This window comes from Muscardinus avellanarius (assembly GCF_963383645.1).
Source record: "Muscardinus avellanarius genome assembly, chromosome: 18".
Taxonomy (NCBI): Eukaryota; Metazoa; Chordata; class Mammalia; order Rodentia; family Gliridae; genus Muscardinus; species Muscardinus avellanarius.
Genome location: NC_137804.1, coordinates 25400522 through 25423121, shown reverse-complemented (window position 1 = coordinate 25423121; position 22600 = coordinate 25400522). Strand labels below are relative to the sequence as shown.

The 22600-nt window shown below is 40.6% G+C and overlaps 1 protein-coding gene across 1 annotated transcript in view; it reads left to right on the top strand.

The window, feature by feature from the left end:
* Positions 1-7498: 7498 nt before the first annotated feature.
* Positions 7499-22600, top strand: part of APPL1 (adaptor protein, phosphotyrosine interacting with PH domain and leucine zipper 1) — a gene marked incomplete at both ends in the record, with an annotated part of 35484 nt that continues 20382 nt past the window's right edge. The window contains 7 exons of the mRNA XM_080715996.1: positions 7499-7552; positions 12337-12435; positions 14440-14499; positions 15429-15500; positions 17778-17865; positions 19124-19165; positions 20319-20377. Of these exons, the coding sequence (XP_080572122.1) occupies positions 7499-7552; positions 12337-12435; positions 14440-14499; positions 15429-15500; positions 17778-17865; positions 19124-19165; positions 20319-20377 (474 nt within the window). The remainder of the gene's footprint in view (positions 7553-12336; positions 12436-14439; positions 14500-15428; positions 15501-17777; positions 17866-19123; positions 19166-20318; positions 20378-22600) is intronic.

The following is a 22600-nucleotide window of genomic DNA, read 5'->3' as shown; positions in this document are numbered from 1 at the left end:
ATTTAAACACCACTGTGAAGTGTTAAGAGGGCAGAAATAGCTGGGTGTGGTGGTGCACGCTTGTAATCCCAGTACATGGGAGGATGAGACAGGAGGATCGTGGGTTCTCGGACAGCCTCAACTACTTAGTGAGGCCCTCTGAAACTTAGTGAGACCCTGTTTCAAAATAAACAATAAAAACAGGGTTGGGTGTAGCTTGGAGGTAGAATGCCCCTGGGTTCCATCCTCAGTACCAAAAAAAAAAAAAAGAGGGTAGAAATGCTTGTAATCCCAGCAAATCAGAAGGCGGAGGCAGGTGGATGCCAATTTTGAGCCCAGCCTCAGCAATTTAGTGAGACTTGTCTCAAAATAAAAAAAGGGGGTGCAGGGGTCATAGTTCAGTGGTGGAGTGTCCCTGGGTTCCATCTTCAGTGCCAAGGGGGGAAAAAGTTTACATAATTATTCTAGAAATAAGGTTTTATCATTTTTACAGCTAAGAAGGGAGAAGCTATAGAATTTGTCTTGCAGTGGCACAAGGAAGAAACAGTTAGCCCTTGCTGCCCTCTCTCTTTTTGCAACCTACTCCTCAGAACTTTTTTTTTTTTTTGCTTCAGTACTGGGGATGGAACCCAGGGGCATTCTACCTATTAGCTACACTCCCAGCCCTATTTTTTTAGTCTTTTTATTTTTTAATTGCAAAGGGCCTCACTAAGTAGCGGAGGCTGTCCATGAACAGCAATCCTCCAGTCTCAGCCTCCCGAATGCTGGGATTATGAGCATGCGCCATCGTGCCCGGCTCACTCCTCAGAACTTTTTGTTCTGTCTTCCAATTGCTCAAAGCTCCCAAACACTGCCACGGTTCCCAGACACTACCACTGGTTTAAAATAAATGGAATGGCTAGGTATGTTAGCACAGGCCTGTAAATTTAATTCTTGGGAGGCTGAGACAGGAGGATCACAGCTTCAAGGACAGCCTCAGCAGTGTAGCAAGACTCTCAGCAACCTAGAGAGACCTTGTCTCAAAAGAAGAAAAAAAAAAAAGTCTGGGGATGTAACTTGGGGTATAATGCCCCTGGGCTCAATCCTCATGACCAAATATATATATGTGTATATATGTATATATATAAATATATTTGTATACATATTTGGCATATATATTATTTATATATCTTAATATATCGCTATATATCTCTTGACATATATATATGTATATATATATCATAGCTGGCTGTTAAAAACAAAATTGAATTAGCTGCTAAAGTCAGTCTCATTAAGGAGTGATCTATTAGGGTAACATTCAGAAGTACTCACACATTATAGTCTTAAAAAAGGGCATAGTTCACCATATTGTAGATTAATGGGGTCTTTCAGAGGATATTTGTGAGTAGGTAACTTCCAGGCTTTCTAGATGATTCTAGAAGTGGTGTCCCTCTTGACACCCTCACCTGGAATCTGGAATTTCTTTTCTAAATGTTTACTTGACTTTTTTTCTTTCTTTCTTTTTTTTTTTGGTGGTGTTGGGGATTCAATCCAAGGCCTTAGGCATGCCAGGCAAGTGTCCCATCACTGAGCTAAACTTACCAGCTCTTTATAAGTTTTCTAAATTACAAAGTTATTTGGGAACGATAAATGGTAATTTTCCATCTTGTATGGAATTTTTTTAAAAATGTGTCTTGAGAATTATTTGCTTCATAATTATCTGTAGAGGTTTCCAGCCCCACCTCTGATCTATTACAGCAGAATTTTCTAGCAGGGCTCATGAATCTTTCTTCTAACTACCTCCCCAGATGATTTTTATATGTTTTTAAGTTTGGAAACCATTGGCCTAGAGGAATAATTTTTAAAAATAAAGCACCAGAATCATTGGGGTTGTTGGATTTTCTCCTATTACAGACCACAGACCAGAACTTCAAGGAATATCATGTAAAAACCTCATCATAAGAAGACCAGGTATAATATTAGGAGACTAATAATTAACAAACCTCTTTATAAGATCAAATGTCCTTTGTTGTAAATCGCATATGTGAAATGTCTCAATTAATTATATACATCTCAAATAATTCTTTGGTGGATGTTGTTTAATCCTGACTTGCCTTCCATAAAATTATCCAGCTGCCCCCAAATTTTAATAGGCTACCCACACAATGGTCTCCAGTCAGCCCTGAGGCATTCTCTGAACAAGCCTCATTTCCTGTATAAAAGGAAATGGTCTTAAAATGAATTGAGGTTGGTCAACTGTACAAAACTTAGGCTGATTAAACTTAAACTGGATATCAAAAGAGACTGTGAATCTTGTGCTTTGTTTTTTTTGGGGGGGGGTCTGGGGATGAAATCCAGGGGAATTCTACCTCTGAGCTACACCCCCAGCCCCATTTTATTTTATTTTTTATTTTGAAACAGGGTCTCACTAAGTTGCAGAGGGCCTAAGTTGCAGAGGCTGGCCATGAACCTGCAACCCTCCTGTCTCAGCCTCACAAGTACTGGGATTGCAAGTGTGGGTCACCACACTAGCTGAAATTTGTGGTTTTGAGATGTCTTAAGATAGGAAATTTGATGTTATTTTTGGATCAGCAGGGTGTACAATGGCCTAAAACTAGAGGATTTAAGTAGATGATGCTTCAAATTCTAGGTTTATAATTCGACTAAACCACCTCTCCAACCTAATTGAAAGTTAACCTGTTTTTTATTTTTTACCAGCTGAGCAGGCAAGAATTTCTTGCCCTTTGATAATGTAAAAGTCTCGTGACTACTTTATAGAAACTGAGTTCAGATGCACATAACAGAAAAAGAAGGAAAGCATTTAGCTTGATAATATCACACCCAGATAATTCAGATCAAATTTTTCGTTGGAATTACGTGGTTTAGCCAAGTTAATAGGGCAACTTCCCTTTGGTTACACTACATGATAACTCTCTTTTCTTATTCTTTGTTTTCAATTTTCATTTCTGTTTCTTATCAAATGTTACCACTTTTCGCTTCTTAAAATTTAAATCATGATTCAATCAAGAAGCTCACTTACCTTAAAAGTCTTCCTTCCTTAGAGCCAAGTTGCATGGTCCTTGTGCTGGCAGAGTGGAAGGGGGCCCAGGCTTGTAACCCAAGTGACTTAGGAGGATGAGGAGGGGAATTGCAAATTAGAGGACAGGCTAGGCAATCAGCAAGATCCTGTCTCAAAATAAAAAAAACAAAACAAAACAAAGGGGTGACGATGTGGATCAGTGGTAGGCCACCTCTAGGTTTGATCCCCAGTACCTGGGAAGGGGGAAGGTATACCAAGGATAAAGAACCCATAAAGATCTTTCGCTCTTTTGTGCGTGTGTGTGTGTGTGTGTGTGTGTGTGTGTGTGTGTATGGTACTAGGGATGGAACCCAGGGGCATTCTACTTCTGAGCTAAACCCCCAGCCTTATTTTTATTCTTTATTTTGAAATAGGGTCTCACTGAGTTGCAAAGGGCCTTACTAAGTAGCTGAGGCTGTCCGAGAGCCACAAACCTCCTGTCTCAGCCTCCCAAATGCTGGGATTACAAGGGTGCGCTACCACATCTGGCTGCTAAAGATCTCTATGAGTGACAACTTGGTAAAAAATCTAAGGGAAGAACTCTTTTTGAAAGATAATACTATAGATAATTCTGTGAAACTATAATAAAGTCTACCCCTCAAAAACTTTTTTTCTTTTTTTGTGGTACTGGGGATACAACCCAGGGGCATTCTACCTCCGAGCTACATACCCAGCCCTACTTTTTAGTCTATTTTATTTTATCTTATTTTATTTTATTTTATTTTTATTTTTTGGTGGTACGGGGGTTCCTGGAAGCCCTTCTACCTCTGGGCTACACTCCCAGACCTATTTTATTTTTGGAAACAGGGTCTCTTAAACCAGCATGGCTGGCTTCGAACCTGTGCGATCTTCCTGTCTCTGCCTCCCAAGTGCGGGGATGACAAGTGTGTGCCACCACGCCCAGCGCTAGTCTTTATTTTTTAAAACAGGGTCTGACTGCGTTGCGAAGGGCCTTGCTAAGTAGCTGAAGCTGTCTGTGAACTGCGATCCTCTGGTCTCCACCTCCCCAATGCTGGGATTACATGGCATGCACCACCATGTTCCGTTCCCCAAAATACTTTTTTTTTTTTTTGGTGGTACTAGGGGTGGAACCCAGAGGCTTTATACTTCTGGGCTATACTCCCAGACCGGTTTTATATTTTATTTGGAAACAGGGTCTCACTAAGCTGCTGAGAGCCTCACTTAGTAGCTAAGGCTGGCTTTGAACCTATGCGATCCTTCTATCTCAGCCTCCCAAGTGCAGGGATTATAAGCGTGCGCCACCAAGCTTGGCTCCCTCAAACACTTTTAAAACATAATTTTATCTTTCCTTCAAAAGATCATGGAAGTTGGGCATAGTGGTGCAGACCTATAATCCCAGTACTTGGTGGCTGAGACAGGAGGATCACAGGTTCAAGGGAAGCCTCAGAAACTTAGGCCCTTAGCAGCTTAAGTGAGACCCTGTTTCCAAATAAAAAATAAAATTGTGCTAGAGGTGTGGCTTGGATGTAGAATGCACTTGGGTAATACCCAGCACCACACACACACATGCGCACACACACACACACACACACACACACATAACACACACACACACACACACACACACACACCATGAAAACATCTAGTATTAAATATGTTAAATATGTATATCCATTCTCATTATCGTATCTAATTTATTCCATAGTATCTGATTTGTTTCAATATATCTATGAAACCAGGAAATTAATGATTTTCAGTCAGCATCTTATACTTTATAAATTAAAATGAAATGGGTTGCCGGATGTGGTGGCGCATGCTTGGAATGGCCGCGCTTGGGAGGCAGAGACAGGAGGATCGCACAGGCTTGAAGCCTGCCTTGCTGGCTTAAGAGACTCTGTTTCCAAATAAAAATATAAAATAGGTCTGGGAGTGTAGCCCAGAGGTAGAAGGGTTTCCAGGAACCCCAGTACCACCAAAAAAAAAAAAAAAAAAAAAGAAATGGGTTGCTGGGACTAATGGTCAGGTGTTTTGGGAAAACTCTAGTTTTTTGTTTTTACCATTTTCACTGTGTACTGATGAAAGCTTTTTGTAACTTTACAGATAAATAAATAAGACAGTGTGAGGTTTTGGAAAGCAGATCAAAAGGCAGGAGGAAAGACCAAGTTCTAGCCCTCAGCTAGTCAAATATCCCCAAATTCTTTGAGCTTCTTTACTGTAAAATTAGTCTGAAGGAGCTATTTAAAGCCTCTTCCCATACTACTTTGTGTTTTGCTGGCGATTGAATCCCGGGGCATTCTACCTCGGAGTTAATGCACCACAGCCCCATTTTTTATTCTTTATTTTGAAACAGGGTCTCACTAAGTTGTGGAGGGCCTCACTAAGTAGCTGAGGCTGGCCAGGAACCCACGATGTTCCTATCACAGGATTATCCTGAGGTGGCCCTGAACCTGTGATCCTCCCATCTCAGCCTCCCAAATTCTGCAATTATAGGTGCGAGTCACTACATCCAGCTTGAATACTTTTCAATGGAATAGAAATGTCAGTCTGTTGTTAACATAATTAGCCAGTGTATACTGATTTTTTTTGGGGGGGTAGTACTGGGGATGGAACCCAGGGGCATTCTACCTCTGAGCTATACCATCAGCCCTATTTTGTTTTCTCTTTCTTTCTTTCTTTCTTCTTTAATTTCTGTTGTGGTGCTGGGGATGGAACCCAGGGACATTCTACCTCTGAGCTACACTCTCAGCCCTATTTTTTATTCCTTATTTTGAAACAGGGTCTCACTAACTTGCAGAGGGCCTACTGGGTAGCTGAGGCTGGCTGTGAATCCACCACCCTCCTGCCTCAGCCTCCCAAGTACTGAGATTACAAGTGTGCACCACCACACCCGGTTTTTATTCTCTTCTCTTTTTTGGTGGTACTGGGGGTGGAACCCAGGGGCTTTACTACCTCTGGGCTATATTCCCAGATCTATTTTATACTTTATTTGGAAACAGGGTCTCACTAAGTTGAGAGCCTCACTAAGTAGCTGAGGCTGGCTTTGAACCTGTGCGATCCTCCTGTCTCACAATCATGCACACCATGCCTGGCTTATTCTTTTTTTTCTTTTTTTTCCCCCGTATTGGGGATGGAACCCAGGGGCGTTGCACCTCCAAGCTATACCTTCAGCCCTATTTTTTAGTCTTTCTTTCTTTATTTCTCTCTTTCTTTCTTTCTTTCTTTCTTTCTTTCTTTCTTTCTTTCTTTCTTTCTTTCTTCTATTTATTTTTTTGGTGGTACTGGGGGTGGGTCCCAGGGGCTTTCTATCTCCGGGCTATACTCCCAGACCTATTTTATATTTTATTTGGAAACAGGGTCTCACTAAGTTGCAGAGAGCCTCACTAAGTACCTGAGGCAGTCCTCCAACCATGATCCTTAGGTCTCCGCTTCCCAAATGCTGGGATTACAAGCGTGTGCCACCATGCCCGGGGTTTTTTTTTTTTTCCCCCTTCTCTCTCTCTTTCTTTTCTTTTCTCTCTCTCTCTCTCTCTCTCTCTCTCTCTCTCTCTCTCTTTCTCTCTCTCTTTCTTTCTTTTGAGGCACTGGAGATGGATTCCAGGGGCATTCTACCTCCGAGTTACACCCCCAGCCCTATTTTTTTATTCTTTATTTCAAAACAGGGTCTCACTGTGTTGCAAAGGGCCTAAATAGTAGCTGAGGCTGTCCACGAACCGCGATCCCCCTGTCTCAGCCTCCCAAATGCTGGGATTACAAAAGTGCGTCACCACGCCCGGCTCGCGTATCCTGATTTTTTAAAAGTTGTTTTCGTTCATGATGTAAAAGAATTATGGAAGTTGAAATCTAAGCTTGCTGGGCTTCAAGACCATAAATTAAGCATCAAAGTCCCATGCTTTTTTAAACTGAGTCTGCTGATACCCAATTGTCCAGTAAAATAATTTCGAGTCTACTGTTCACAAATTTTTCCAGAAAACCCAGATATGGACACGATCTGGGATTCCCCAGACCTATGATTTGGCCAGAACCATTTTGCGGGAGAGGTAAGACCCAAAGCTGGGGCAGAGCTGGGAAGGAACTAGGGCGTCAGCAGTCAGGGTTTTTCCCAGGTCGCTGACGAAAAATGCTACAGAAGAAGTAAAACGGCCCCAAATTCCCCCATGTGGTCCTCACTCGAGGCCTTGGTTACCGGAGGTAGTCGCCAACACGCAAGCTTGCCCCGGGCCCCAACCCTAGCGCCTCAGCCGCGAGGAGCCTCTCGCCCCGCCCCCAGCACCGACTGGCGTCAGCACCAGCCAATGGGCGTGCGGGGAGGCGGGGCCCCGCGGCCGGGGGCGGGATTTCCCGCGCGGCCGCTGGGCGCGGGGCTGGGGCGACGCGGGCGGCGTCGGCAGCAGCATCGCCTGCGAGAGGGCGGGCCGGGGTCAGCTGCCGCAGGCGGGCGGGCCAGCGCGCCGATCCGTGGGCGGCCGCCGCGACTCCTGCCGCCGCCCTCCCTTCGCCACGATGCCGGGGATCGACAAGCTGCCCATCGAGGAGACGCTGGAGGACAGTCCGCAGGTGAGGCGGGCCGCCGCCCCGGGGCCCCGCCAGCCCGCCCGCCGGCCGGGCAGCGGCGCGAGGCCCGCGTGGGCCGCGCGGAGGGCAGCCGGCCTGCGGGCGCGTTCGCGGCCCCGGACCCCGGCTCGGTCGCCGCGGTGGCGGCCGTGCCCCGAGCTGGGATTCGCGGAGACACCCCGCGTCGTCCGCGCGGTCCCGGCGCGGAGCCCGGGAGGCGGCGGGCGGCCGGGCCTGCTCTCGGCCCTCTGCGGCGGCGCGGCCCCCGGGCCAGCGCCGTGAACGCCCGCGCCGTGTGGTCCGTGCGTTGGGAGGATGCTGGTGCGGTGGCTCTAGCTCAGAACGGGTGGGGTAAAGGTAGCCGTTTGGTATTTTTATGAAATTGGCTGTATTAAAAAAAAAAAAAGGTGTCAGCGGAGGGGGGCTCTGACTTACATAGGGAAACTTGACTCCTGTGCCTGCCTTTTACACGGTAAGCGATGGCAGCAGAGGATGTTGTCTGCCATTCACTCAGAATGAAAAAAAAAAAAAATTCTGAAATGTTGTTTACTTAGCAATTGCGGTAGGTGTGTGCTGTGGTTTAATATGGCTCAGGAGAAAAGGAACAGGAGGCAAGAGCCAGGTCCTCCTTTTCTGGATGGCACGTGTGCTACGGATTTTTGTGACAGTTTTAACTGGCAAGTTGAAATTGGGCCCTGATTGTAGAGTTGTTTTTGTTTCCATTCTGTAGGTTATCTTCACAGGCCTGTGGCTTGCTGGTAATGTACTCTTATCAGACTATACTGACAGAAACCCACATTTTGTTTTATCTTGACTGCCAACATAGCCACTTCAGATTTTTCTTAATGATTTCTTCAGTATAAAATCATAGTATAAGCCGGGCGTGGTGGCGCACGCTTGTAATCCCCGCGCTTGGGAGGCGGAGACAGGAGGATCGCGCAGGTTCGGAGCCAGCCTCGCTGGTTTAAGAGACCCTGTTTCCAAATAAAAATATAAAATAGGTCTGGGAGTGTAGCCCGGAGGTAGAAGGGCTTCCAGGAACCCCAGTACCACCAAAAAAAAAAAAAAAAAAAAAAAGCCATAGTATATATGCACACATATATTTGCATAAAAACATATATTTCATATGATTAGCAGTGATTTTGTGGGTTGCATACATAGGTCAGGTGCACTTTGTCATTTTACTTTTTTATTATGTAACACTCAACAGGTTGTCTTATCTTTTTTTTTTTTTTTTGGCCTGTCCTGTTTTATATAGCCCATAAAGTCTGTTAACAGCTGAGCATGGGTCACAGGGTGCCCTAGCCATGACTTTTGAGGCACAGAATCTTGAACTTTTCACACAGTTAGTATATAACTTGAGAATTTTCTTTTACAAGCCTGCCTCATATTAGTATCAGTTTTATAGTACTTTTTAATGAAATAGTCATATTGGTATTCTTTGAGTTTCTAGAAGCAATGCTTTTTTTTTTTTTTTTTTTTTTTTTTGGTGGTACTGGGGTTCCTGGAAGCCCTTCTGCCTCCGGGCTACACTCCCAGACTTATTTTTACATTTTTATTTGGAAACAGGGTCTCCTAAGCCAGCGCGCATGGCTGGCTTCGAACCTGCGCGATCCTCCTGTCTCTGCCTCCCAAGCGCGGGAATTATAAGCGTGCGCTACCACGCCCGGCCTAAGCAATACATTTTACCTAGGTAATATTTTCTTAGGAAATTAGTTGGGACAGCTAGTAGTTAGGAAGGAAAGATGCTTGGAGGTAATTCTTAGGGAGAACATTAAGGTAGGATGGACAGCCCTGGAATTGCAACTGAGGGGATAAGTGTTTTAATCTTCACTGCTACCCTCTGCTTTATGTATTTTTTTTTTTAATGGTACTAGGAGTTGAACCCAGGGGCATTCTACCTCCAAGCTACACCCCAGCCCTATTTTATTTTTGTTATTATTATTATTATTATTTATTTTTTTGGTGGTACTGGGGTTCCTGGAAGCCCTTTACCTCCGGGCTACACTCCCAGACCTATTTTTACATTTTTATTTGGAAACAGGGTCTCCTAAGCCAGCGCGCGCGGCTGGCCTCGAACCTGCACGATCTTCCTGTCTCTGCCTCCCAAGCGCGGGGATGACAAGCGTGCGCCACCATGCCCGGCTTTATTTTTGTTTTGAAATAGAGTTTTGCTAGGTTGATGAGTCTCACTACTTGCTGAGGCTGTTCTTGAACTTGTGATCCTCCTGTCTCAGCCCCCCAAGTACTGGAATTACAGGCTTGTGCTGCCACACCAGGCTCACCCTCTGCTCTAAAGGCAAGTCACTTTGCTTCTCTAAACTTCCGTTATTGTAGATAGTGAATGTGTTTTTTTTTTAAACTTCTTGACCTTGATTATTAAAATAATAATTGCTTGCATCAAAAAAATTGGAAAGGACAGAACGCGCGCGCGGACACACACACACACACACACACACACACACACACACACACCCTGCATAATTACCCGTTAAGTATTCAGCATAAAACCCTGTTAAGTTTTTTTTATTCTAAATAAGCTTTTCCATCTTCTATATATTCTCTGTAGTCTTTTTTTCTGTATATTTTAATGTGATTGAGATTATATTGTGAATAACAATTTTATCCTGCTTTTGATTTAACATAGCTTAAGTATCTTTATATATTATATTTTGAGTAAAAAAAAATATGAGCATTGCAGCTAGGTGTGGTGGCACATGCTTTTAATCCCAATACTTGGGAGGCTGAGACAGGAGGATCGTGCAGATTTGAAGCCAGCCTCAGCTACTTAGTGAGGCTCTCAGCAACTTAGTGAGACCCAGTTTCCAAATAAAATATAAAATAGGTCTGGGAATATAGCCCCAGAGGTAGAAGGTCTTTGGTTCCATCCCCAGTACCACACACACACACACACACACACACACACACACACACACACACAGAGTGAACATTACATTTTTCCTTAACTGACTTAATAGGGTTTTTTATTTTAGCCTTTATTTTTTGAAAGGAGGTCTCACTGTGTTGCCCAGGATAGTTACAGAGATCCTCTTGTCTCAGTCTCCTGACTAGTTGGCTGTGGCACTGTGCCAGACTCCCAGTGTTGAGCTTTTAGCATTTTTCCTAAGTTACAAGGTTGAGATTAATACTTCTAGCATGAATTTTTGTTGTTGTTGTTGTTGTTGTTTGACTATTTAGACTACAGTTTAAAAAGCAGAGTAACAACAGAATATAACAGGTTTTTTTTTGTGTGTGTGTGTGGTACTGGAGATGTAACCCAGGGGCATTCCATCTTTGAGCTACACCCCCAGCCCTATATTTTTATTCTTTATTTTGAAACAGGGTCTCACTGAGTTGCAAAGGGCCTCACTAAGTAGCTGAGGCTGTCCGTGAACCACGATCCTCCTGTCTCAGCCTCCCAAATGCTGGGATTACAAGCAAATGTGCCACCACGCCTGGCTCAGAATGGGAAAACTTTTAAAGCTCCTAATATGGATAAGTTTCTTATTAAATCATTTGATCCTTATCAAAAGTAGCCTGTGAGTTGCTGTGTTACAATGTTGGAGCTTGGGAGTCATGAAAGACTATCCTGAATTATAGTTGCCTTTATTAAATTTAAATTTATTTTATTTTGGGGTGGTGGTGCTGCTGCTGAGGATTGAACCCAGGGCTGTACACTAAGCAAGCACTCTACCACTGAGCTTTATCTTCCCCTTTTTTTTGGGGGGGGGGAGTTACTGGAAATTGAATGCAGGGGCATTCTACCTCCAGGCTACGCTGGCAGCCCTATTTTATTTATTTATTTATTCATTTATTTGCATACTAGGGATGAAACCCAGGGGCATTCTTCCTCTGAGCTATGCCCCCAGCCCTATTTTTTATTCTTTATTTTTAAAACAGGGTCTCACTAAGTTGCAGAGGACCTCACTAAGTAGCTGAGGCTGGCCATGAACCTGTGATCCTCCTGCCTCAGCCTCCCAAGTGCTGGGGTTACAAGCGTGCACCACCATGCTTTCCTGTGAGTTGGTTGTATTTTTACAATTGTTATCAGCTTGGTGGTAGTCATATTGGACAGTGCCTGCAGATTTGATGTTGGTTCTTAGTGGCATAGTGGTCAAGGGCATTTTTCTGTTCAGTTAACAAGTCAATTTAAGGAAAGATAATCAGTCCTGGTTGTTATCTAATTAGTATTTTCTAGATGAAGAATTGGCCATGCTGGGGAGGAGTACTGTATTATTTTAAATTAGGATAGGGAGAGATTTGTTACTACTAGAAGAGACAATGAAAGGAGGGAAGTAATCATACTAAGTTATCCTGAAATAAAGCATTTACATATTTATATGTGGAATACTGTTAATTTAGGGTTTTATTTGTTTGTAGTGCTAGGATTCAAATCCAGGGCCTTGTGCAGCTAGGCCTCCTGTGTTCTACCACTGAGCTAGACCCCCAGCCTCCTAAGTTTTGAATATTTCTGTTGGTTTGTTTTTAGTTTAATTACAGAATTTTTAATTCATAAAAAGCATACCTATTTAATTATAGAATTTCTGATTAATAAAAATGCATCTTTGTTGGTCCTCCTAAAGTTTATACAATGTAGTTAGAAAATACTTCTTTAAGTGAAACTGAGAAAAATCTTTACTTGGGATTATTGTAAAAAGAGAAAATGTTAAAACTCAGAATTATTAGAGCTCTGTTATCTTAAACTTTCTGCTTCCTTTAGGGAAAAAAATGAGTTTTTAAATTTTATGTACTGATTAACATAAATGTATTGTTTTTATTTTATACAGACAAGGTCTTTACTGGGTGTATTTGAAGAAGATGCTATAGCCATTTCCAACTATATGAACCAGTTATATCAAGCTATGCATCGGATTTATGACGCACAGGTAAAAAGCTGAGGGCTAAAGTAGCACTGTTTAAAAATGAGTCTTTAAGTCCTGCGAGGACAGAGATAGCATCTGCCTTATTTACTGGAGCCAAGCCTTGTATTGGGCTAATAGGATGGGTGGGCTTGAAGTACATTGTAGTAGAAAGCATACATTTCAGTCACTAGTATATAGTTTGTAGCACTTAAAGGTGGTAAGATTGAAGCAGCTGTCTTTCACCCCAAACACAGCAAGGGCTTTCTTATTAAAACTCACTGACAGTGATTCTTGCCTAAGGTTTTACTGAAGACTACATATCAGGGCTCATATTTCCCCTAACCATGCTTTTAATCTGAAGGAACACTTCCCTTTTTTTTTTTTTTTTTTTGTGGTACTGGGGTTCCTGGAAGCCCTTCTACCTCCGGGCTACACTCCCAGACCTATTTTATATTATTGAAACAGGGTCTCTTACGCCAGCGTGGCTGGCTTCGAACCTGTGCGATCCTCCTGTCTCCGCCTCCCAAGCGCGGGGATTACAAGCGTGCGCCACCACGCCCGGCAACACTTCCCTTTTTTGAGTGGAGGATGTGAAAGTAGCATGTCTCTTCTCTAGTTAGTACATGGTAGTAAAAATTAGGTGTATCTCTGGGGTACAAGGAGAGGAATTTAAGAAGACTACAACTAGTTTTTCTTGTATAATATATACGTAATTTGAGGCTATGTTTATATAGCTTAATTATAAGCCTGCCTTAAAAATAATTATAAGCTTTAAGTTGGGGATGTAGCTCTGTAGTAAAGTGCCTATCTACTATGTACAGGGCCCTGGATTCACTCCCCAACACCACACACAAAAATAATTAGAAGCTTTAGAACCTGGGCTTTATGATATATTTTCTTTGAGATTAATTAAGTACACAAGTTTCATTTTTCCCCCCTTCTTATTTTTTTCTCTTTTCTGGATTAATATTCTCATTATGAACTTATAAGTTGCTATGGTAGTTATTTTTTCCTTGTGATCTCAAGGTTTGATTTTTTTTTTTTTACCACATATATTCAGTTAGCAGGTAAAAGAAGCATTTCAGTGCTTTACACTGAAAAAAACCTTTGAGTTAAAAATCTCTTTCAGCTGGGCATGGTGGCACACGCTTGTAATCCCAGCATTCAGGAGGCTGAGACTGGAGGATCGCAATTCGCAGACAGCCTCAGCTACTTAGTGAGGCCCTTTGCAACTTAGTGAAACCCTGTTTAAAAGTAAAGAATAATAAAAAATAGGGCAGGGGATGTAGCTCGGAGGTAGAATGCCCCGGGTTCCATCCCCAGATTCGCAAAAAAAAAAAAAAAAAAAAAAAAAAAAAATCTTTCATCTGGCTGTTCTAAGTAAATCAACCACATTTTGGTTGTATATTATCAAATGCTTATCATAGTCTGGTATCTGTCTAGATAGAAGAATAATAGTCATCCATGTAGTCTTAAAGATTTTGCTAAGATTATATATCGTTTACTTCTAGATTCTCAAATATTTAATTTAATGCTTATTTTTTATTATCCAATAAAAAAGAAGAAAAAGAAGATGTCTAGAACATTGCTGAAATCTTTCATGGTTTGAGTTTTCCTTTGAAGTACTTTAGTATTAGGTAGTTCTTTTTTTCAGTAATTTAATGAAGGTTTAAAAAACTATGATGTAAAGCTGGGTGTGGTGGCACACGCTTGTAATCCCAGCATTTGGGAGGCGGAGACTGGAGGATCATGGTTTGCAGACAGCCTCAGCTACTTAGTGAGATCCTCCATAACTTAGTGAGATCCTGTTTCAAAATAAAGAATAAAAATATATAGCAGGGAGTGTAGCTCAAAGATCAAATGACTCTGGGTTCCACTCCCAGACCATCAAAAAATAAATAAAAATAAAAAACTACAATGTATAATATTTATGGTAGATGTTAGTAAAAGTGGCCTAGGTATCTTCAGTTAAAACTTTTTCTTGATTAGTAATACTGTGTTAACTTGACTACTGATCTTTTTCTGTAGAATGAATTAAGTGCAGCTACGCACCTGACTTCGAAACTTTTAAAAGAGTATGAAAAACAGGTATTGTATATCAAAGTTTTAAAAGCATGATTTAATACTTGAAGTGATATAGTATTTGTATAGATAGATTTTCTCATTAAGAATTCTTTTTTTTTGTGGTACTGGGGGTGGAACCCAGGGGCTTTCTACCTCCAGGCTATATTCCCAGACCTATTTAGTATTTTATTTGGAAACAGGGTCTCACTAAGTTGCTGAGAGCCTCACTAAGTAGCTGAGGCTGGCTTCGAACCCGTGCGATCCTCCTGTCTCAGCCTCCCAAGCGCGGGGATTACAAGCGTGCGTCACCACGCCTGGCTTTCTCATTAAGAATTCTTAAATTTAGCCAGGCATGATGGCACATACCTATAATCCTGGTACTTGGGAGGCTGAGACAGGAGGATTGTAGATTTAGGGGCATCCTGACCAACTATCAAAACCCTATTTCCAAATAAAAAGTAAAAATAAGACTGGAGGTATAGCTTGGAGGTAGACTGTCCCTGAGTTCAATCCCCAATTCCCCCCGCAAAAAAAAAATTTCTTAAGCTTTTGTAATTCATAGACTATGCCACTGAAATTTCACTATAGCCCTTGCTTTGAGGTAATTTTAGTGATTTAATGTCAGAGACTGAGGTTATCTAGTTTCCCTTCTTACAAATGAGAAACAGCCATGCTCACGATTACACTGTTACTTATTGGAAGAAGTGGAGCTAAATGCTAAATGTTTGAATTCCCAGGATGGTGTCAGTTCCGGTGTACCATGCTCACTAGTTGCTTAGCACACATTTTAATTGATGTTTATTAATTATATAAGTTACTGTATTATGTTATTTTGGGGGCTTATTCAAAATTTTAGAAGTTTTCTGAAGTTACTTGAACATGTAAATTCTAATATCATTCACAAGATTCACATACTATTGGACTTTTACCTCATCTCTGTTCTCACTTTTCAGCGTTTTCCGTTGGGGGGTGATGATGAAGTTATGAGCTCTACTTTACAACAGTTTTCAAAAGTTATAGATGAGGTAAATGCTTATTTTGCATGTGTAAGTGATCTTCTAATTACATTATTCAGCTTTTATTGGAGACTTTTATTATTATGATTGTATGCGTAAAGCTTTGTTATTAAAGAAGGACCTTATTTCTATTCCTAGTGGCTGTCTCATAAAAACAGTACTTTATCTAATTAAAAAAATTGTTTTCCAGGAATAAACTTACAGATGAACATGTCTAATCCCAGTCCATTCAATCTTTTCAGTGTTCTTTGCTATAGGCAGGGAAAAAAGAGTGAAGCTGGGAGTTATAGGCCCTTTGCAGTTTCTCCTTTGTTATCAAGCAACATTTTACTGTTCAGACCTTATTAATCCTTCCATCCAAAACAGCAGGAATTAACTCGTAATTTCTGAAGCCAGTCATCACAACAAATCATTGAAAAAAGCAAAACAAAAGTCCTGGAAGCTAGGAAGAAGAAAGGTAGTAAAATATGTATGGAGAGTCCAATAGCTATTCTGTACCACTGTAGTGAATGCCTTTTTTTCATATAAACCATTAGATAGTTCTGTCTTTCCTAGTTAAGAGAATTAGAAGAGTGATTTTTTTTGAACAAGTGTATTTTTTGCCATGCTGAGGATTGAACCAGGGGACTTGCACGTGCTAGGCAAGTGTTTTACCACTGAGCTCCAAGTCTCTCCTTTTAAAGGAATTGAACCCAGGGGCAGTCTACCTCCAAGCTACATCCCAAGTCCTTTTATTTTTTATTTTGAAAAAGTCTCAGGAAGTTGCTGGTTATCTTGCCAAGTTGCTGAGGTTGGCTTTGAGCCTGTGATTCTCCTATCTCAGCCTCCCAAGTACTGGGACTACAAGTGTGCCATCTCACCTGGCTCCAGTTTTTAAAATATTTGACAAAATAGTATCCTAGGAGATCAACATAAATAAATAATACAGGAAATGGAACATTTTTCATTTTTTAAAAAAATTGTGGTAAAATACATATAAATTTGCCACTTGTAACAGTCAGTATCTTCACAGTGTTGTGTGCAATTCTCACAACTGTCTCATTCTAGAATATTTTCATTATCCCAAAGGAAATTCTCTGCCTGTTAAGCAGTCACTCCCCTACCCCCTGCCCGCCTTCCTTCTCTCCCCAGTTCTTGGCAACCCTAATCTGTCTCTATGGATTGCCCTGTTTTGGATATGTCATGTAAATAGACCCATATAATTTGTGGGCTTTTGTGTGTGTCTTAATTTACTTAGTGTGAGTTAAAGTTTATCTGTGCTATAGTATGTGTCAGCATTCATTTCCTTTTTTGGCTGAATAAAATTTCATCTATTTATTTGTGTGTGTGTCGGGGCGGGGGGGGGTGGTTACTGGGGATTGAACCAGGAGTATTCCACCTCTTAGCTATACCCCCAGCCCTATTTTTATTCTTTATTTTGAAACAGGGCTTTTAAGTTGGGGAGGTCCTCAGTAAGTAGCTGAGGCTGGCTGTAAGTCTGTGATCCTCCTGTTTCAGCCTCCCAAGTACTGGAATTACAAGCATGCACCACCGTGCCTGGCTACCCTTTTCTCATTTTTAAATTGGATTACTTTTTAAGAGTTCTCTATTCTAGATAAAAGTTTCTTGTTAGATAAGTGATTGACAAAGATGTTCTCCCATTCTGTCAGGTATCTTTTTTTTTTTTTTTTTTGTTTTTTCGCTACTGGGGAATGAACCTGGGGCATTACCTCTGAGCTACACTCTAGCCCAATTTTATTTTTTGTTTAGTCTTGCTATGTTGCTGAGAGTCTCATTATTTGCTGGGGTTGTCCTTAAACCTTGTGATCCTTCTTTGTCAGCCTCCCAAGTACTAGGATTACAGGTGTGCACCACCACACCTGGCTCACTCACTTTTTTGATAGTATCCTCTGATGCACAAAAGTTTTTTATTCTGAGGAAGTTCGATTTATATTTTAATTTTGTTTCTTGTGCTTTTGGTGTCATAGCTAAAAAAAAAAAAAGATCATTGCCAAATCCAGGGTCATTCTAAATTTTCTTTGAAGAAAATTCTAAATTTTCTTTGAAGAAAATTCTAAATTTTCTTTGAAGAAAATTTAGAAAAAAAATTAAACAAAATTTTTTGACTGTACAGTTTTGTACTGTATCACGTGGCTTTTAGTGTTTTCTTATGTATAATGTATCAAAGCTTTTCTATTTACTAGATTGTTTAATTTATATAACTAGTTAAATATCTCTGTGTAGACATTTATTAGTTTTAAATGTTATCTGTTAGTTATTTAACCTTCTTGGTCTTTCTTTTACTAGCTTAGCTCTTGTCATGCGGTACTTTCAACTCAACTTGCTGATGCCATGATGTTCCCCATTACCCAGTTTAAAGAAAGAGATCTGAAAGGTATTAAAGTCAAGCTTATATTTACTTTCATCCACTGTCAGAAGATCAGTGCTTACAAATGCATTTTACTCCATACTGAAACCATTTCTGACCACAGCTTGTGCCACTTTTACTTTAATCAGTCATCAAACATTTATAGGAGTGCTTAATAGGTGTTGAAGTAGATACTGACAGATGCTGATAGGAGATCTCCCTTCCCTTCAGAAATCTAGAGAAGGAGATGGGCAAACACATAATTATGACACTGTGTCTCTTATAATTAGAGAATGAAAAGGTGGTTTGGGAACTCAGAGGAAAATGTCAGAAAGGCTTCACCAAGTGTGTGACATGAGCATTGAACAATGAGGAAGAACATGCCAGAAGAGAGTCATTGTTCTCTTAGGGGAATAGACTGTATTAAGGAAGACACAACTTTTTTTAAGGATAAAACAAATTTATTGTGGCTCTACCATTGGATGTGTTGGGGCAAGGCAGATGATTATAGAAATAGATTCGATGGAACTAGATCATTGCCAAAGATGTTGGACTAGAGCCGGTAGAGATCTTTAAAAAAAGACAAACCCCCCTTTTTTGGAGGAAGAAATTGTGTGAATTTGGTGTGTAGGAGATTAGACTGAGAAATGAGAGCCCCATATGAGAGATGACTAAGTCTTGAATGAGGATACTGGTAGAATGGAGAGGTATTTTATATGGGCTAGAGGTCAGAGGTAGGGGTGCTGGCACATCTAACAACCTGTGACTTAAGAGTTTGTGGATATTTTTGTACATTTGGGGTTACTGGGTGATAAAATGCAAGATATATAGAATTGGCTCTTATAACTTTAAAACTTTTAAATATACAAATTTATTCTTGAAATAAAAGTTAGATTCTGGGACTGTGTCAGAATATTTGCCTACATTGGCATTTACAATGGCTTTAAAAATTTATATTGTGTCATAGTACTAATTTGTTGCAAGTAGATTTTCTGGTAGTATGTTACTAATGATAGTAGATGTTCCATAAACTAGTTAGAAAAAATACAGAGTGGTTTTTTTTACCTTGAATGTGGAAGTATAAAATATTATTTGGAGTTATAGCTTAAGTAGCATTTATTACTTTGTAAGCAGTTGTTTTTTCTTTTGTGGTACTGGAACCCAAGGGCTTTTGTACATGCTAGGCAAGCACTTTACCCCTCAGCTACATCCTCAACCCTATAAATAAAAAAATTAACATATTTTATAAATATACTAAACTGAAATTATTCTTGAACTTTTTCAGAAATACTGACATTGAAAGAAGTATTTCAAATTGCTAGTAATGGTAAGCCTTGAATTATTTTGCATACTTATTTTCTTGATGCATATTTCAGTGCATATCATTGCTGATGCTTTGTAGTAATGGAAAAATGAACCAAATTAAAAGTTTTTTTTTTATTTTTTGTGGTTCTGGGGATGGAACCAGGGGTCTCTACCTCTGGGTTACACCCCTGACATACTTTATATTTTATTTTGAAACAGGCTCTCACTAAGTTGCTGAGAGCCTCACTAAGTATCTGAGTCTGGCTTTGAACCTGTGCGATCCTCCTGTCTCAGCCTCCCTAGTACTGGGATTACAAGCATACACCACCACGCCCGGCTCCAAATTAAAAGTTTAAATGAGCATTGCAGACTCATTTAAATGAGTCTTGTAATTTACTGTCTTTATAATGCAGCATTTTACTTAAGTTGTTTTTCTGTATATTCAATTTTTTTTTTTTTTTTTTTTTTTTTGTGGTACTGGGGATGGAACCCTTCTACCTCCAGGCTACACTCCCAGACCTATTTTATGTTTTATTTGGAAACAGGGTCTCTTAAGCCAGCGAGGCTGGCTTTGAACCTGAGCCATCCTCTTGTTTCCACCTCTCAAGCACTGGGATTACAAGTGTGTGCCACCACGCCCAGCTTGTATATTCAAATTTTTAATGAGCATTTGCTATTTTTGTACTAGAGATACTTTCAAAACTTTTAGTAGATTATAGTTTCCTTGGAATTAAAATATCTTTTTTTTTTTTTTTTTTTTTTTTTTTTTTTTACCAGTTTGGTAAGTAGAAAGTTGTGGGGAGATTTTGCTGTGGAAATTTTTTTTTTTCAATACTGGAGATGGAAGCCAGGAGCATTCTACCTCCAAGTGACACCCCAAGCCCTATTTTTTATTCTTTATTTTGAAATAAGGTCTCATTGAGTTGCAAAGGATCTCACTAAGTAGCTGAGGCTGTCTGTGAACCATGATCCTCCTGTCCCAGCCTCCCAAATGCTGAGATTACAAGTGTAATCCCGGCTTGCTGTGGAGAAATTTGAATGTAGTGATCATGTGGTAGGGAATTCTTAACCTTATGTTAATACAGTCACAGAAAGATGCACATGTAAGACCATTTAGAGCAGTTATTTTGTGAAATATTGTTGTATTGCTGTTAACATTTATTTCTGCTTTCCAGATCATGATGCTGCAGTCAATAGATACAGCCGATTGTCAAAAAAAAGAGAAAATGACAAGGTGTGATACACATTTATTCTTGGAATATTCCCAATGACGATTTCACTAGGTGGTCTACTTTTCCCTGTTTAAAAATAGAGCCAGCATCTCATTTGTTTGCTTTGTTATATTGCTTTTAGTTGATTTCTTCCTGCTAGCTGTTTAAAAAACCTTTCCGATTATTGTTGGTCTTTTAACAAAATACTTTTTTCTGTTACAATTTCATAAGTCATAGTTAAACGTAAATATTCTAAAAATGTAATTGATGCCCACTATATAAGACTGCCTTATCTTGATAATATTACATCTGTTCTGTTTTCATTTGACCATTCATATATTCAAAAATGTCTTATGAGATACAGTAGTAAAAAAAATTGACTTGTGACACACACAATTCAGTGAAATTCTGTTCTAAGGTCCTCTTCATTTACAAGGAATCTTTGTCTGTAAGGACTGATATCCAGATATACTGTGGTATATTTGAGGAGAAATGCATTCAAATCAAGATTAAAGAACAACATATTAACAAGCTCATCTGGTTGCCCCTTAAGATTAGCTCTCTCCAGTGTCTGACCCAAGGCTTCATGTACATGCCTTACTGGATGCTTGAGTGAGCTAATCTCTGAGCTTGGGACTTGGTGTCTGTAGCCTTGGCTCCACCTACTGGTAAAGACACAGTGACAACTTGTGGTAATCAACAGTTGAGTAGGATTTACTGTACAGCCACTGTGACAATAAAGGAAACATTTCTTACACAAAGATTAGTCCAAAGATCTTCTTTTTTCTAATTTTAGCTCAGAAATTATTTGATGATGCAGGGACTGACAAAGCCTATATGAGATCTGCATTAGTCACTTTGCCTTAGGGAAATAGTTATAAAGCTGTAGATTCAAAATATGGTCCTGTGTGTGTATATATGTATATGTATATGTCTGTCTGTCTGTCTGTCTGTCTGTCTGTCTGTCTGTCTCTCTCTCTCTCTCTCTCTGAGGGTTGAACCCAGGGGCATTCTATATCTGAGTTACATCCCCAGTCCTATTTTTTATTCTTTTTTTTTTGGTACCCAGGGGCTTTTCTACCTCTGGGCTGTACTCCCAGAGCTATTTTTTATACTTTATTTGGAAACAGGGTCTCACTAAGTTACTGAGAGCTCACTCAGTAGCTGAGGCTGGCTTCTAACCTGTGTGATCCTCCTATCTCAGCCTCCCAAGTGCTGAGATTACAAGCATGTGCCACCATGCCCGGCTTTATTTTTTAATTCTTTATTTTATTTATTTATTTATTTTGATGGGGAGAGTCTGGGGATAGAACCCAGGGGCATTCGACCTCCGAGCTATACTCCCTGTCCTATTTTTTATTCTTGATCTTAAACAGGGTCTCACTAAGTTGTGGAGGGCCTCACTAAGTAGCTGAGGCTGTCCACAAACCGTGATCCTCCAATCTCAGCCTCCTGAATGCTGGGATTATAAGCGTGCGCCACCACGCCCGGCTCTTTATTCTTTATTTTGAAACAGGGTCTCACTAAGTTGGAGAGGGCCTCAATAAGTAGCTGAGGCTGGCTGTGAACCTGGGATCTTCCTGTCTCAGCTTCTCAAATACTAGGATTACAAGCATGCATCACCATGCCTGGCTAAAAAGTGCATATTTTACACTGGCGCTGGCTGTTAAAAGTATTTTAAGAAACATTTTCACTAGTTTTTTTTTTTTTTTTTCCAGTACTGGGAATGGAACCCAGAGGCATTCTACCTCCAAGTTACTCCCCAGCCCTATTTTTTATTCTTTATTTTGAAATGGGGTCTCACTGAGTTGCGGAGGGCCTCACTAAGTAGTAGCTGAGGCTGTCCTTGAACCATGATCCTCCTGTCTCAGCCTCCCAAATGCTGGGGTTACAAGTGTGTGCCACCATGCCTGGCCAGTTTTTTTTCTCCTCTTTTCTTTTTAATATATTAGCCAGGCGTAATAACACACATCTGTAATCCTAGTTCTTGGGAGGCTGAGACAGGAGGACCACAGGTGTGAAGCTAGCCTCAGCAACTTAGCAAGATGCTGTTCCCACAGGCCAGAGGTAGAAGGCCCCTGGGTTCCATCCCTAGCCCCCCCCCCCCATCCATCAAATAGTTATAGAACACTTAATATATGTCAAGCATATGTTGAGTATTTTGGGTGAAGGATGTTAATAGATTCCACTTCTGCCCTCAAAGAATGGATACTTTACATTTATTGAAGGCTTTTGTGTGAATGCAT